Below are 14,846 nucleotides of genomic sequence, written 5' to 3' on the forward strand. Positions count from 1 at the left end.
AGGATCACTGTTCTGCTTCAGGGAATATGATTTGAACCATAGAAGAGCCTTGAAAGAAATATGTGAAAACATAGGAAAGGACTTGTTACAAACATAAATGCCACGATTAGCTTTAGTGTTGCTACCTTGGGGTTTATGCTGTGGTTTTCATACAAAATCCTTTTTTCCCTTTATAATATTTCAACTTGGTGCCTTCCAGCCTCATTGATAATAAGAAAGTTTTAGTTTGCAATAAATGAAAACCACAAGTTCTCCATTCTTGTCCTAAATGAGCAACAACATTCCTCCTAAATCTACAAATTCCCAAATCTTTGGGGAAAGTGAGAGGTATTTTGGAACAAATTTGGATGTGCCTGTGGGAATAACAACAAGGAAATCCCTGTTGCACGAACAGAAGTTATTTTACTTATTTCATTGTCATAATGGTTTCTACCTCCAGAATATAGAATTCGAGTATCTCTACTTATCAGTAGTTGAGAAAGGCAATTGTTGACCATTCAGATGCTGTTGTATTAAATCAGCTCTATTAGGGATAGTAGAATTGGAGACTTGATATATTTGAAGAGTGAAAGTTGATCACCAAAGAACTACTTTTGGTTCTTACCTTCAGCCATTTGAGCAGATTTTCCCATTCCCTTCCTTAAGCGTATATTCTAATTGTATAAATAGAATTGCATATGTCATTCGACTTGTCTACTGTTAAACTAATGTTTTATGGCTTCAAGAAATCTGAGAAGAGTACAAGGACATTTTTTTGCAGATTAGCTTTCCACTCAGCTTGAATATCAGCCTATATTTATGTTTAAAATATATGTGTGTATATACTTCTTTACAAACAGACTGCTTTATCTAGTCACTTAAAGAGATATAAGTTTTTAAATCTTTTCTGTTGGCCATTCTTATTTATGTATTAATTTTTATATTGTTAAATTAAAGCAACTTATTATCAATAACTTTTTAAAATTTCCTCAAACAAATTCAAGGTATCTTGATTACAACCATTGCCTCAAAAGGAGAATTGCAGAACTGGCCTGAACTTTTACCAAAGCTTTGTAGCCTGCTTGATTCTGAAGACTACAATACTTGTGAGGTTAGAGTTTGCTTTTTCTAATTAAACTTGTCTTTTTATTTGAAATATGTCAACATATGTGCTAATTATTATTTTTACTACTTTTATTTTTTTCTACCTGGAACTGTGAGGTGGGTTAGGCTGAGAAAGAGTGACTGACTCAAAGTCACCAGCCAGCTTTCATGCATGAAGCAGGAGTTAGAACTCACTGTTTTCCAGTTTCTAGACTGGTGCCTTATCAACTAGACCAAGGATCTTCAAACTTGGCAAGTTTAAGACTTGTGGACTTCCACTCCCAGAATTCCTGAGCTAACGTGACTGGAGGAGGAATTCTGGGAGTTGAAGTCCACAAGTCTTAAAGCTGTCAAGTTTGAAGACCCTTGAACTAGACCAACTTGGCTTTCAGTGATCTTTTACCATGGATATGGGAAGATTTTCTTAGATTCTGTCATGAACCTTGTTTCTATTTTTTTCCCCTCCAGCAACAATATTACTCTTCTTTGAAAAGAAGAGGTATACTCTTTCTTCCACCTGTTAATGGAAATGTATGATGGGAATTAAATCATAGGCAGCTTCTTCGCAAATGGTCATAATGTTCCACATATTATTAAGCTAATTTTGACTTTTTGGTTAATTTTCTAACAATTCTTATTGAACGAAATAAGCTGTATTAGCAGGGAGAGCCCAGCTAGATTAGGGCCTAGCGCTGTGTTCCAATACCAGAGAGGCTTCAAAATAAGAAGGGAAATAAAAGCTCCCCAAAGTCCTAAAAATCTCCATGAAATTAACAATACTAAAGGAATTAAAGTTAGGGTTGACACTTAAAATCACACACACACAAAATAATGACCGGCTTCAAAAAATAAAATACAAGCAGATACAAAATATATAAAAGAAAACTTACTAATACCATTGCATTATTGTAAAATATCATAAAAACTATGCTAAAGAAACTGTATTGTTTCATCCTTTTATAATTGGAAAATGTTGCCTTTTCTAGGACATTTTCTGCAGTTTAGGGGAGATCTTAGCTGATTAACTAAAGAAAGCATATTGTTGCAACAATAAAGACATACTCGCCTATTCTGCCCTTGAAGATCACTTGAAAGTTACATTGGTTCATCATATGATAGCATGCATACATACTGTTGGCCACCTTCAGTTTACCCATATTATCTTGATGTAATACAAGCTTCACTAGCTCCCAATTTCTTTCCAGGAGCTGCTTGTCACTTTAAAACACTACATCAGAGTTCCCCCAACCTTTCCCGCTTTGTGGACCAGCCCAAGGGGAGGGGAAATGAGATGGTTTTGTGCAACGGATGGGCAAGAGTGTGCGTGCGCGGCTCCACCACTTCCATGGTCTGGTTCCAAAAGGCTCAAGGTCTGGTAGTGGGTTGTAGATCAGGGTTGGGGACCCCTGCCCTACATGACATGAGGACAGGTTCTTTGCAAGACTGCAATTTTCTGTGAGTGTCTGCTGGCCTCACCCTGTCTGATAGGGTGGGTGTCCTTTTCACTTAAATGTCGCCATCTAACAGGACCTAGATCTTTTCCCTGCTCTGTGGATCATCCTTCAGCTGGGGATCTGGTAATCCTCAGCCTTTTAATCTTTTGGAAGTCTGAAGAGGGCTTGTTCTTCCCCTAGGGATTGGGGTCAGGTAGGTTGGGAGCCTGTGGATGATTTTGTTGGAGGAATCCAAGTGAGATGGATACGTGCCTTTTTCTTTTGGTTTTATAGTTTTATTGTTTCTTGGTTTTATTGTTGTTTTCAGCTGTTTAGAATTCTGTTTTAAGAGGGGTAGCTATAGAGATCTTTCCATTAAATAAGATGTCTGCTGTATTTGAAATTCAGCCTGCAGTGAGAAAAGGAGGTAATTTTTGAAAGTAATGATGGATCTGATGTCATTATATAAATATCAAAAAAGACAACAAATTATTTTGTAGGGTGCATTTGGAGCTCTTCAGAAGATCTGTGAAGATTCAGCTGAAATCTTAGACAGTGATGCTTTAGATCGTCCCCTTAATATCATGATCCCTAAGTTTCTACAATTCTTCAAACATAGCAGTCCAAAAATAAGGTAAGAAATAAAGTTCTCTAGTCAATTCTTTCAAAAGTTTTCAGGGAACCATTTTAAAGATAGCTAACATGAGTGTACTGCTGAAATTGCAATCATCCATTTATACACAATGCTGGGTAATTTACAAAGGTTTTAAAAATAATAGGAATCAATTAAAGCACAAATAGAAATGGCCAGGCCAAGCAAACCAAATAATGGGCTGAAAGGCCTTTGGAATAAGCAGGGTCTTCAAAGATCTTTTGAAGGCAGACCAGCATAAGGCTATGTAGACTTTGGAGGAAAGAAGTATTCTAAGAGGGCAGCCTCCACAACAGAAAAAGGATCCTCCTGTGCTCCATTAGATGACATTTTTAAAATAGATGGGACCTGAATGCCTACCCTGTTGGATCTCACCAAATGGGCAGAGACAATTGGAGACAGGTAATCCTTGAAATATCCATGCCCTGTGTCATGCAGAGCTTTATAGATGGCAATCAGCACTTTGAATTGCATCCAAAGCCCCAATAGTAACTATACATTTTTCATAGCAGCGTTATTTTCTTTGCATAATCTGACTTATTTTAATCTAGGTTGAAGCCTTGAAAAGTCATTTCATTATTGTATTAGTTCATGTGCCACAAGTTATTCTGTTCACCTGTTCATCTGAAAGGTGTCTAAATTTTGCATTCTGAATATTATCAATCTGTATATCTTGAACTTTATATCAACGGTCACCAACTGGTGGTCCACGAGAAAATTTTGGTCTGCAGAGAAATGTCACCCCCAGAGCACCCCGCAAAGCAATTAATCCAGGCTACACGGGAACACAAGTCTGCGCCACCCACATGGCCTGCCCTCCCTGCCCACTCACGCCTTACCTGGCAAACTTGTCTGCTAAGTTGCTATTTTTCCTTTTTCCAACCATCAACTGTTCTGCTGTGCCGGGAGATTTAGATTAGCTAGAAAGCAGGAAATCGTTGGATTTCTTGCTTTCTAGTTAATCTTTAGATCTTCCTTAGGACTGAAGCAGTGCAGACTCAGCTAGCCGATGGCAGAAACACAGATCTCTAAGTGAATCTGTGATTCTGTGAGCCACTCAATCTGCCTGCCTGCTTTGCCTGATTTTGGGTAAAAGTTACTCTTTTTTTAATAAAAAATTCAATATTTACATACATGGTGTCTTGTGAGTTAATTTTGTGAGTTTTCTTGCTAGCAAATTTTATGAGTTTGCTTGCAAGCAAATTTTATGTGACAGGCTCGGGTAGCTGATCTCACAGATCTCTGATTCTGTGAGCCACTCAATCTGCCTGCCTGCTTTGCCTGATTTTGGGTAAAAGTTGCTCTTTTTTATATAAAAAAATCAATATTTACAGAAATATTTATAATATTTACGTACAAGCCATGCCCAGCCAGTCACATGGCCAAGCCACACCTACAAATTAGGTCACGCCCACAGAACCGGTCGTTAAGAAATTTGAATCTCACCCCTGCCTCTGTGTGTGTGTGTATGTGTGTGTATGAGAAGGGGGGGAGGGAGGGAGAGAAGAGAGAGGTTACATCAGATTCTCTCTGTCTCTCTCTCTCTCTCCCACCAACATTAGCAAGCCACCGTTAGTCAAAATTCATATTAGTGGTCCCCGGGATTTAAAATTATGAGTTTGGTGGTCCCTGAGGTCCAAAAGGTTGGCGTCCCCTGCTTTAGATGACAGCACTTACCATTTTACTAGCCCTTAGAGACCAATAAATACTTCATAAAAATGAAGGTATCCAACTAGAGTTTCTTCTACTAAGTAAGTCTAATATAGAGATGCTCTCCTAATAACAGTATGGCTATAAACCTACAAGTAGTCCTTGAGTTACAACAGTAATTAGGCTTGGTATTTCCATCGTTAAGCATATCAGTTTAATACAGAAGTAAGATAGAAAGAAGTATGACATTAGATAATTGCGTCACTTAGCAACCACAACTCCAGGAATTTTCATTGCTGTTAGTTGAATTCCATTGGTCATTACCTGAGGACAAACTACAATCCAAGCCATTGCAGGCTTAATCCCTCCCAATGCCTGAGCTTCAGTTTCTTCTAAGAAAAGGACTGCCTATCTTCTACTCGCCTCAACTGCCTATCCCACCCCCCCCCCAGTGCATTTTTGGTTGCCCTGCACCCTGCCTTATAGGGCAGCAAACAGCATCAGAATTTCATGGCTGTGGTGCCGTTTGCCACTCTGCAACTCAGGCTTCTTGGCTCACTGTAGTTCTGGGGCTGCAAAAAAAAACCTTGAGCCACAGTACAAAGCTGCAGCCATCCCTGGAAGCCTCAGCCACCTCAGGCCAGCTTAGTAGCATGGTGGGTGCAGCCGATTCAGGAAGCGCTAGCCTGTCCCAGCAAAGTAGTGCAGAGCTGCAGCCCCAGCCCAATGCCTCTGCTGACAAGGCATGCTTGCCCTGGCTCTTTGTGAGGCAGCAGCTGCCTTACGAAGGGCCAGGCCAGGCCAGGCATGCTTGTCGGCAATAGGAGCAAGAAGACTGCGAAGGTCAGCTAGGATGGCAGGGGCCATGAAGTGGAGGGTACTGAAAGAGCCTAGATGGAGCAAGAAGATAGCGGGTGGGGAAGTTTAAGAGGACCTACAGTTGTAAGAGACTGTACAAGTGCCCATATTTTAATCACATGCCCACAGGTTGCTGCAATGGTTGTAACTTCAGGGATTGGTTGCAGCTCCCTCATTCCGCACGACCATAAGTTTGGCCAAATGATCATTGTGTGAAAACTACCTATATAACTAATACAGACTGTTTTTGACATTTCTGAAACTTCAAGATATGCAATATACCCATATGCTTTATTCATAATATTAAATAAGAAGTTATTTTTTCCCTTTGCAAAGAGATTGATGTTGAGTTTAATTCTAAGTAGTGGCAAATTTATTCCTTCAACTTTTTACAGTAATATATATTTTTTTTTACATTATGTTAATAGGTCCCATGCAGTTGCTTGTGTCAATCAGTTTATCATCAGTAGAACTCAAGCCCTTATGCTGCACATTGATGGATTTATTGAGGTGCGTGATTCATATTTGGACATCTTGTGGATAATTATGATGTATTTCTCTTTTTCTGAATGCCATTTTCCATTGCTTCAAAATAGTCCCATTTGGATTGGAGAGAGAAAGTGGACAGTAATATTTCTTTTTTTCCCTTGATAAAGTGTGGTAACAATTACAAAAATACTTTAAAAAGCTGAGCCAGTAACTCAGCTTTTTTCTCAGCTTTTTTCTAACTCAATTTAGAATTTTCTTTCAGTTAATAATTGCGTTGTTTGTCAGACATTTCTAGGGCCCAAATTTTCTGACTTTTTATTAATGTCTAGCCAAATAAATGGTCTAAATAGTATCTATTTCTCTGACTTCCACCTATGCTGGTGTCTGGTTGATGAGGGTAATAAAGGTAATAACATCACTTTGTCTACTTTTAAACTTACTATTCTCTGCCCTGGCAGAATTGATTGGTATACCTTGGCTTGTAAATGTGTCTGCAATACATAGCAATCACTTTTATTTGTAATTAGCTGATCTGAATGATGTTAAGCATTAGAAGAGACAGCTTCCTATATAAATTGATACAGTTCTGTCTTATCTAAGTTAAGTATCTAAGCTGAGAAAACTTTATTTATGGTTTAGATTTTGTTATGTTTATAATGCAATAAAATGTCTGCATTGTTGAATTAATAGAGTGAATATTGTTCTATGACAGTGAGGTCTAGAAAACTCTTTTAAGTCCATCATTTTTTCCAAAATAATGTAGACCACTGAAAGAATCAAGTTGGTAATATAAATTTTAGTTCATAGTTTATCTATCTATCTTTCTTTCATCTATCTATCTTTATCTATTAAACATTTCTAGTTTTTGATTCCCCTTAACAGAATCTGTTTGCATTGGCTGGGGATGAGGAGTCTGAAGTACGTAAAAATGTTTGTCGGGCTCTGGTAATGCTGCTGGAAGTTAGAATGGACCGTTTACTTCCTCATATGATTAGTATTGTTGAGGTAACATTTTGCATTTATTTAATGAAATGTTTTAAGATGATAACATTCTTTGAAATAGAGATTTTTGGCAGATGCAACTTTTCCATTATTAAATATATCAAAATGCTTGAAAATCAAATCTGTAATTCAGAATTATTTCTTAATATTCTCTTTACATTTGCCTTTTAGTCTATTTTCTCTTAAGAGCACATGCATGTATCTGTTGTGTATTGCTTTAGTATACAGCACAAAAGTATACAAATACACACACACACACACACATAAAATCAGTCATTTTTCAAACACTGTTGATCACAAAGTCATTTCATAAACAGACAGTAATATAACTACTAATTACTAAAACTAATTTAATATTGTAAATCCAATCTGCCCTTACCTTTCCATCATAAAATAATATTCTTATTTGCTATAAACTAATCAGTAAATCCATAGTTCTTCCTACTGGTTCTTTCTACTACATCATTCAAAATCACATTCACATCTTTTTCTTCCCAAAACCATACTAACAAATATGGAAATAAAAAATAAGAAATCAAAATAGAATGATAGTGAAGCAGTCCCATAGCAAGTGACGTGTCCATCATTTTCTTCTTCCAGTATAATGAAGTTGACTGCTTCAGACATTATCTGGGATGTCCAATAAATATGTTTTGTTAACTAAATTTCATCTTAAGTTCATTAGAAGTATATGCCATATTCTTTAAAATCCGTAACCAATATTTTCTTAAAATGCAGTATTTATATAATTTATTCCAAATATTTGCAGATAATTTTGTACACCTTAGTAGCCATACTTTTAATCCTCTCCCCATTGCCAGTGAGATGAACAGCGAACAAATTTAAAGAAACAAGGAAATTTATTATGTAAAAATTAGTTTCTTGTTAAAGATGCAGCTTTAGGTTTATATTGTCAGTTTAATAAATATTGTTAACTCTTGGAAGGACCCTAAATATGATATCTGAAAAAAAAACTGCATGTAAAAAACTTAATTTGCTATATTTTGTGGAAAAAGAGAATTTTCATGTCAGCAATCTGAAATCACATGCACACACAAAAAAGAAAAAAAAAGCTGTAAAGACCCCCTTCAAAAACAAAACAAATCCAAAAAGAGAAATAGGAAAGGAGACTATTTTTATTAGGACATCAGATCCTCTATTTTCAGTCTCTCCCAATAATTATATAGAATGAAAATATAGAGTAGGAACAATCTCCAAAGCGAAGGTGACTCATTTCCTAGATTATAAAAGAAGAAAACATTGGAAAAGACGTATGTCGTTACTTCAGATGATTCCAAAATAGTAAAATTTATACAGCTTCCGCATCAAAACATTTTATCCTAGAATCCAAGAATAAACAATAAGAATAGCAATAAAAGAAAAAGAAGAAGGTTTTTCTCATTTTGGTTAAATACCATAGAATAGAATAGAATAGAATAGAATAGAATAGAATAGAATAGAATAGAATAGAATAGAACAGAACAGAACAGAACAGAATAGAATAGAATAGAATAGAATAGAATAGAATAGAATTCTTTTTATTGTCCAAGTGTGGTTGGACACACAAGGAATTTGTCTACGGTGCATAAGCTCTCAGATACATAACAAATATAAGTGATGAATCATGATCATAGTCATAATCATTATATGAATCATAAGATACAACACTTAGTGATAATCATAGGATACTAAATAAGCAATCAAAATCATACTAGGAAACTAAATGAAACAATATACATTGTAAAGATACAAGCAACAAGGTTATAGTCATAAGTAGAAAGGGAGATAGGCAATAGGAAGGATGAGAAGAATAACAGTAATACAGTCTTAGTAAATAGTTTGACAGTGTTGTGGGAGTTAGTTGTTTTAACAGAATTTAGTTGTTTAGCAGAGTGATGGCATGTGGGGGGGAAACTAAAATGAGTTTTACTAAATAAATTCCCCTACTGAATTCATTTTCTGAGGCAGATTTGGAAAATTATTGTTCTCTTTTACATTCTGTTCCCCAAATTCTACTTTCCAAGTTCAATGCAGAACATGATCCTATATTTCTCAAACATCTAAGATTAAGACAAAGTCTTTCTACAGAATGGGAATGCAAACTCATAGGTAATCAATTTCAATGAGATGCTACATCAGTTGCAATAAAAACAATTCTTATGCATAGAGGTAATTCTCTACTTATAAGTGATAGTTTAGTGACTGTTCAAAGTTACAACAGACTTCACTGGAGGTACTTATGGCCTAAATTTGAAATTACGATGGCCAGACACCACCACCACCCCGTCAGTCATTTGCAGCATCCTGTGGTTTTTTCTGATCGTACAGTGAGGTTCCAAATTAAAACTATGTTTTGGAGAACTATATACAAAAACATGACATCAAATACTGTACAAACCCCATTATATTAATAAAATTACTTGCAACAAATGAACATGCAGTTTGCAGTTTTAAATAAAATGTGCATGAAAACAATGTTTATGACAGCAAAATTTTTCTTGCAAATTTTAAAAACTATTCTTAGTTAGAAATTACACAAACTCTATGAGTTTAAAAAGTGAAAAACTGATGAAACAAATATGTGAACCAGCACAAAACATTCCACTTTTCAAACTTCGTAATATAATAATAGGCAGTCAAGAAAATCAGTTTGTAATACAATAAATATTTTAAAATTACCAATACAGTACAGGGCACATGCGATATTTGGTTATTCAATAATAAAATGGGGGAGTCTAGGAAGAGAATTTTTCTAAGATAATTGGCAGAATTCTGAAAATAAAAATGTTATTAAATGTTGAGGAATTGGAGATTAAGACAAATTTGCATAAGATAAAAGGAGAGTTGCATTTTAAGCAGCTAGAATAAAGAGAATAGTATCTGTGATCTATAGTTACATTAAAACCAATTTTTCCAAATTATCCACATGATAATAGAATGTTACATGAAAGGGTTTTAATTACACTGTATTTTCATTTGTACCCAGTTTCTGTTTCTTTTTACTTTCTTACCATAATATGTAGTACATGCTGCAAAGAACTCAGGACCAAGATGAAAATGTGGCTTTGGAGGCTTGTGAATTCTGGTTGACTTTGGCTGAACAGCCAATTTGTAAAGATGTATTGTATCGGCATCTTACAAAGTAAGTTAATTTTCCCCTTAATATTATATTGGCTTATTTGAAATGTGTGTGCATGTTAAACTCAGTCTTTAAAAACATTTAAAATTGTTTCATGAATCTTGTAAAGTCATTATTTGGAACATTTAAATTGAGATGGCAGTTGTACCTATGTACTTACCCAGGGACACATACAAACTTGATACATATTTTTGCGTGCTAATAGTTTTTATGAAAGTTGTAAAAGCCAGTAATATCAGTGAGAAATTTCATGTGGTACAATCAAGGGAATGTCTGTTTCTCCATGAAAATACTTTATGCTTTTCCCATACTGTATAACACAACTGCACACCAATTAACTCTCATTTGTTTAAAAAATTTCTGTGTTGTATAAACTGAATGTAATTGCTTCTTTTATCCAAGGAAAGAAGCTGTATTTGCGAGGGAGTCAAATTTTCTTTTCCTATTTATTTAACAAATGTTTGTTTCCTGGTTGGTTAACAGTATAAATAAAGTCTCAATCAAAATAACAGTAAATACAATCAAGCCAAAGCATCCATTTCCTTTTTTTCTCTGAAAGCTCTGCAGGACAATTCCATCTTTATTAGTTATTGGAAAACCATTGGATGAATACCTGATAGATGGCCCCAGGAAGAGACTGTTGTTGCACCCTCACTTTTCTAAAATTGTCGATTTATTAATAATTTATGCAGCAAAAAACATATTAGAAAAATTACATTTGAAAGAAATCATCCTGAAAACAACCGATAGCCAAGTTTTACATGGAATACATAAATTAAAACTAGCACTTTGAATTGCACCTATCAATAGTTAGCAGCAAATACGGGGCCTGCAACATGGGGCTAAATGACTATGATTGCTATTGTGCAATCATAGTCCATTTGGCTGAGATATGTGTGTATATGTATGTATGTATGTACGTACGTACGTGTTTCTATGCATATGTATAACCAAAGAAACACTTTAATATCCTGAAATGGCATCCAGTGGAATATTTTACATTTGAAATATTCTAAAATGATAGTTCATGATTTTAAAACATGCTAATTTTAATTTGATTTGAAATAAATCCATGTCTTAGAAATCCAGGCTCAAATCTTTGACTATTAAAGTGAGCAGACATTATCTCGGCATTTTCTCTTAAATAATTTGCATGAGTTTGATTCATATTTGAAAATTTTAAAGAATGTGAACTCCTGCTTACACAACTTTAGGAATTGATGTTCCATAATTTAATTAATTTTTTTCTATGTAGGTTGATACCTGTCCTTGTAAATGGTATGAAATATTCAGAAATAGATATCATTCTGCTGAAGGTAGGAATAACTATACTTTGCCTCCAATACCTATGAATTTTTTTTTATTTCTATACATCAAGCAAAATGTGACATGTTTCAGTACAGAGCTATATCCCTTTTTGTTGAAATTAGCACTTATATACCAATATATTTTGAAGAGATACTGTTGTACATAGAAGTTATTAACTTCTGATCAAAATACATGATTCAATGACTTCCTAAGTGAGCCAAAGCTGAGACAGCTTCTATGTGATAAAAAGTGAAACCAATATCTATCAGTTTGATTGCATACTTGTTTTTTATTTAAGGTTACTTACAAATACAAAAGTATATACTATATACAGGTTGTGCCAATTTTGATTCATTTAGGGATGATCAGAAGTATAATAGCAATAGCAATAGCACTTGGACTTATATACCATTTTACAGTGCTTTACAGCCCTCTTTAAGCGGTTTACAGAGTCAGCATATTTCCCCAACAATTTAGGTCCTCATTTTACCCACCTCAGAAGGGTGTAGGACTGAATCAACCTTGAGCCGGTCAGGATCAAACTCCTGGAGTGAGCAGTGTGTTAACCTGCTATACTACATTCTAGCCACTGCGCCCCTATGGCCCAGGTTATCCAAATTTTTGCCTGTAACTTTAAAGTGTTGAATTGTATTAATAATAATTATTCGTGGTTTTTAGTAACATTTTGTAAGTTATTTGCTACTTTATACTTAATCATTGCACATTTAAACACATTTGGTGTTTTAACTGAGCATCTAAAAGTTTTTTTTAAAAAACACTTGATATAGCATAGAAAAGACCAGGGTATTGTTGAAACATCTCTCTTTATATTTTGCTCTTTGGTTTGATAATAGGGAGATGTTGAGGAAGATGAAGCAATTCCAGATAGTGAACAAGATATAAGGCCTCGGTTTCACCGTTCACGAACAGTAGCTCAGCAGCATGAAGAAGATGGTATTGAAGATGAGGAAGATGAGGAAGATGAGCTTGATGATGATGACACTATTTCTGACTGGAACTTAAGTATGCCACTTTTCTAGCTGAAATGTAAAACATATGAATATACCTGTATATTAAGCTTAATTTAAGAATTGGTCAGAAGATAGGTATGTTACATGGTTGCATTGAATATGAGATTTGGGTGCCATGATGTTATTTATATTTCATGTTAATGCCCCGAGTCTTCCCCAGATTAAGGGATTACAGGGTTCTAATTGTTGGTTGCATTGTATACTGCCCAGATTTATGTTGTTAGTGAAATGGGTAACTGATCGATAATAAATAAAATATTGATTGCAAAGCTATAAGGGATTAAACTCACTTAACAAAAAATCTGGAGCACTTTTCCCAACTACAATATTTAAAAGGCATATACTTGTGCACTCTTTTCTTTCCATTTAATAAAATGTAGTAGCCTGAAAATGGGCTAACAGACTCCTGAATGTTTTGCCACCACAAACAGGCCTTCTCATACAATGTTTAGAATGGTAGGTTAATTTTAAGTCCTTTGTATTTTATTCTTTGTTACAATTTCCTCATAATTTTCAACAAATAGCAAATTGGCTAATACTGCAAAATGAAGTGGAGGGAGGTTTTGAAAGCATAATAGACCATACAAAATATGTATATGTTACATTTCTTTAGGGAAATGTTCGGCTGCTGCCCTTGATGTTCTTGCCAATGTATTCCGTGAAGAGCTGCTGCCACATATTTTGCCCCTTCTAAAAGAACTGCTTTTTCATCCAGAATGGGTGGTGAAAGAATCAGGCATCCTTGTTCTAGGAGCAATTGCTGAAGGTAAATGATGTTTGAGGTTCTTGTTGTACTTCGTTACTATTCATGGGGAAAAGAAACTGATAAATCTAAACAAGGTGTTTCACACAGAATATATTCCTGCTGCAAAAAATATGAGAATGAAACATGCAAGAATAAGTGATGTGATGGCTTCAGTTATATGTATTATATATAATTTAATAACACTTTAGTGAGATACTAGAGAAATAATCTTAAATCTACCTGGAAACAAATTTGAAAAAGTTATTGTGGGTGATAGCAGTTAAATAGTCTCATTCAAAAATACTAGTTTGTACAGATATAGAGCTTCTTAGACACATGGGATGTCTTCTGTTTTAAATTACACTCCCCTGCACACATGCTCCAATGCCCCCATCCCAGATACCTTGGTAAAAACAATAGTGTTGGAGGTGGACAACCAAATGTACCTGGGTTGTTGTGGCTCTTCTTTGCAATTTGGCTGCTTTTGTTTGCTGCCAGTTAATGAGCACAAAAGAGAAGGAGGAAATTTCTCTAATGGTTGAATTAATACCTGCCTATTTAGATGTGAGTAAATGTGCAAAGTGACGTGTGAGAGTAATGAGTTATGGAGTTATGGAGAAAGAAAAAGGATGGTTTTTGGCATTTCCTCATCAGTAGTGGTGTTCCTGTCCTTATCTTTTGTTCAGGAATGTGCAAAACCCTTGACAAATAATATAGTTCCCGTCCAGATTGTGCTTATTGACAGCTCTTCTTGACAAGGAAAGGCTCTTTAATAATGTTCTTCATGGTCCCTTTTGTAAGAAATACCTACCTTAGTGAAAAGATGAGTCCCCCCTCTTAGTTTAATATAGCAAAAGAGGTTAAGTCTCATTTCTCTAAATACTACATGCATTCTAAAGTCTAGAAGCAGGAAAAAAAAATAAAAAATAGAGGAAGTAATTTTGTTTCTTTCCAATTCCACATCAGAATTGTTTTCAACTAAGTTATTTTTCAGCACCTTGATCCTTTGTTGAAGATATTACTAAATATAATTGTGCATAATGGATTAATATATTTTTTCATTCTGTTCAATCATGTTTCTCAGACATTGCATGGACAAGTCCCTGCAATTTTTTTGGCAAGGTTTTTTACGGAAGTGGTTTGTCATTGCTTCTTTCCTAGGGCTGAGAGAAAATGACTAGCCTAAGATTACCCAGGTGGTTTTTTTCCTAAACAGGGATTAGAATTGGCAAGTCCTCAAGCTGACACCCAACTTCCTTTGTAACTGATGATGATGCAAAACTGTGAACAGTGACCCCTTCTCTGGCTTGTATATCACAGACAATTAGCTTTTATTCCCTAGCGGGCGCTATTTAGATTACTAACTGACATTCTGGATATACATTTAAAATTATTTAAATCGGCATTGATAGGATTGTTGGATGCCAAAGAGGCATTTGATCTGGTTAAATTGAAA

At 35.2% G+C, this 14,846-nt stretch overlaps 1 protein-coding gene across 2 annotated transcripts in view; it reads left to right on the forward strand.

Annotated features, from left to right (window-relative positions):
* TNPO1 (transportin 1) overlaps positions 1 to 14,846 on the forward strand; it is a 47,105-nt gene that overhangs the window by 7,565 nt on the left and 24,694 nt on the right. For both annotated transcript variants that reach the window (XR_015748164.1, XM_026670634.2), the window contains exons 5-12: positions 984 to 1,090; positions 3,017 to 3,150; positions 6,105 to 6,186; positions 7,048 to 7,170; positions 10,191 to 10,309; positions 11,562 to 11,622; positions 12,469 to 12,637; positions 13,259 to 13,411. Coding sequence is in view for 1 of the 2 variants with exons in the window: in XM_026670634.2 (XP_026526419.1) it covers positions 984 to 1,090; positions 3,017 to 3,150; positions 6,105 to 6,186; positions 7,048 to 7,170; positions 10,191 to 10,309; positions 11,562 to 11,622; positions 12,469 to 12,637; positions 13,259 to 13,411 (948 nt within the window). In the remaining variant the exon portion in view is untranslated. The remainder of the gene's footprint in view (positions 1 to 983; positions 1,091 to 3,016; positions 3,151 to 6,104; positions 6,187 to 7,047; positions 7,171 to 10,190; positions 10,310 to 11,561; positions 11,623 to 12,468; positions 12,638 to 13,258; positions 13,412 to 14,846) is intronic.

This window comes from Notechis scutatus, chromosome 2 (genome assembly GCF_049901735.1).
Source record: "Notechis scutatus isolate UNSWTSFEM ecotype Mainland chromosome 2, rNotScu1.2, whole genome shotgun sequence".
Classification (NCBI taxonomy): domain Eukaryota; kingdom Metazoa; phylum Chordata; class Lepidosauria; order Squamata; family Elapidae; genus Notechis; species Notechis scutatus.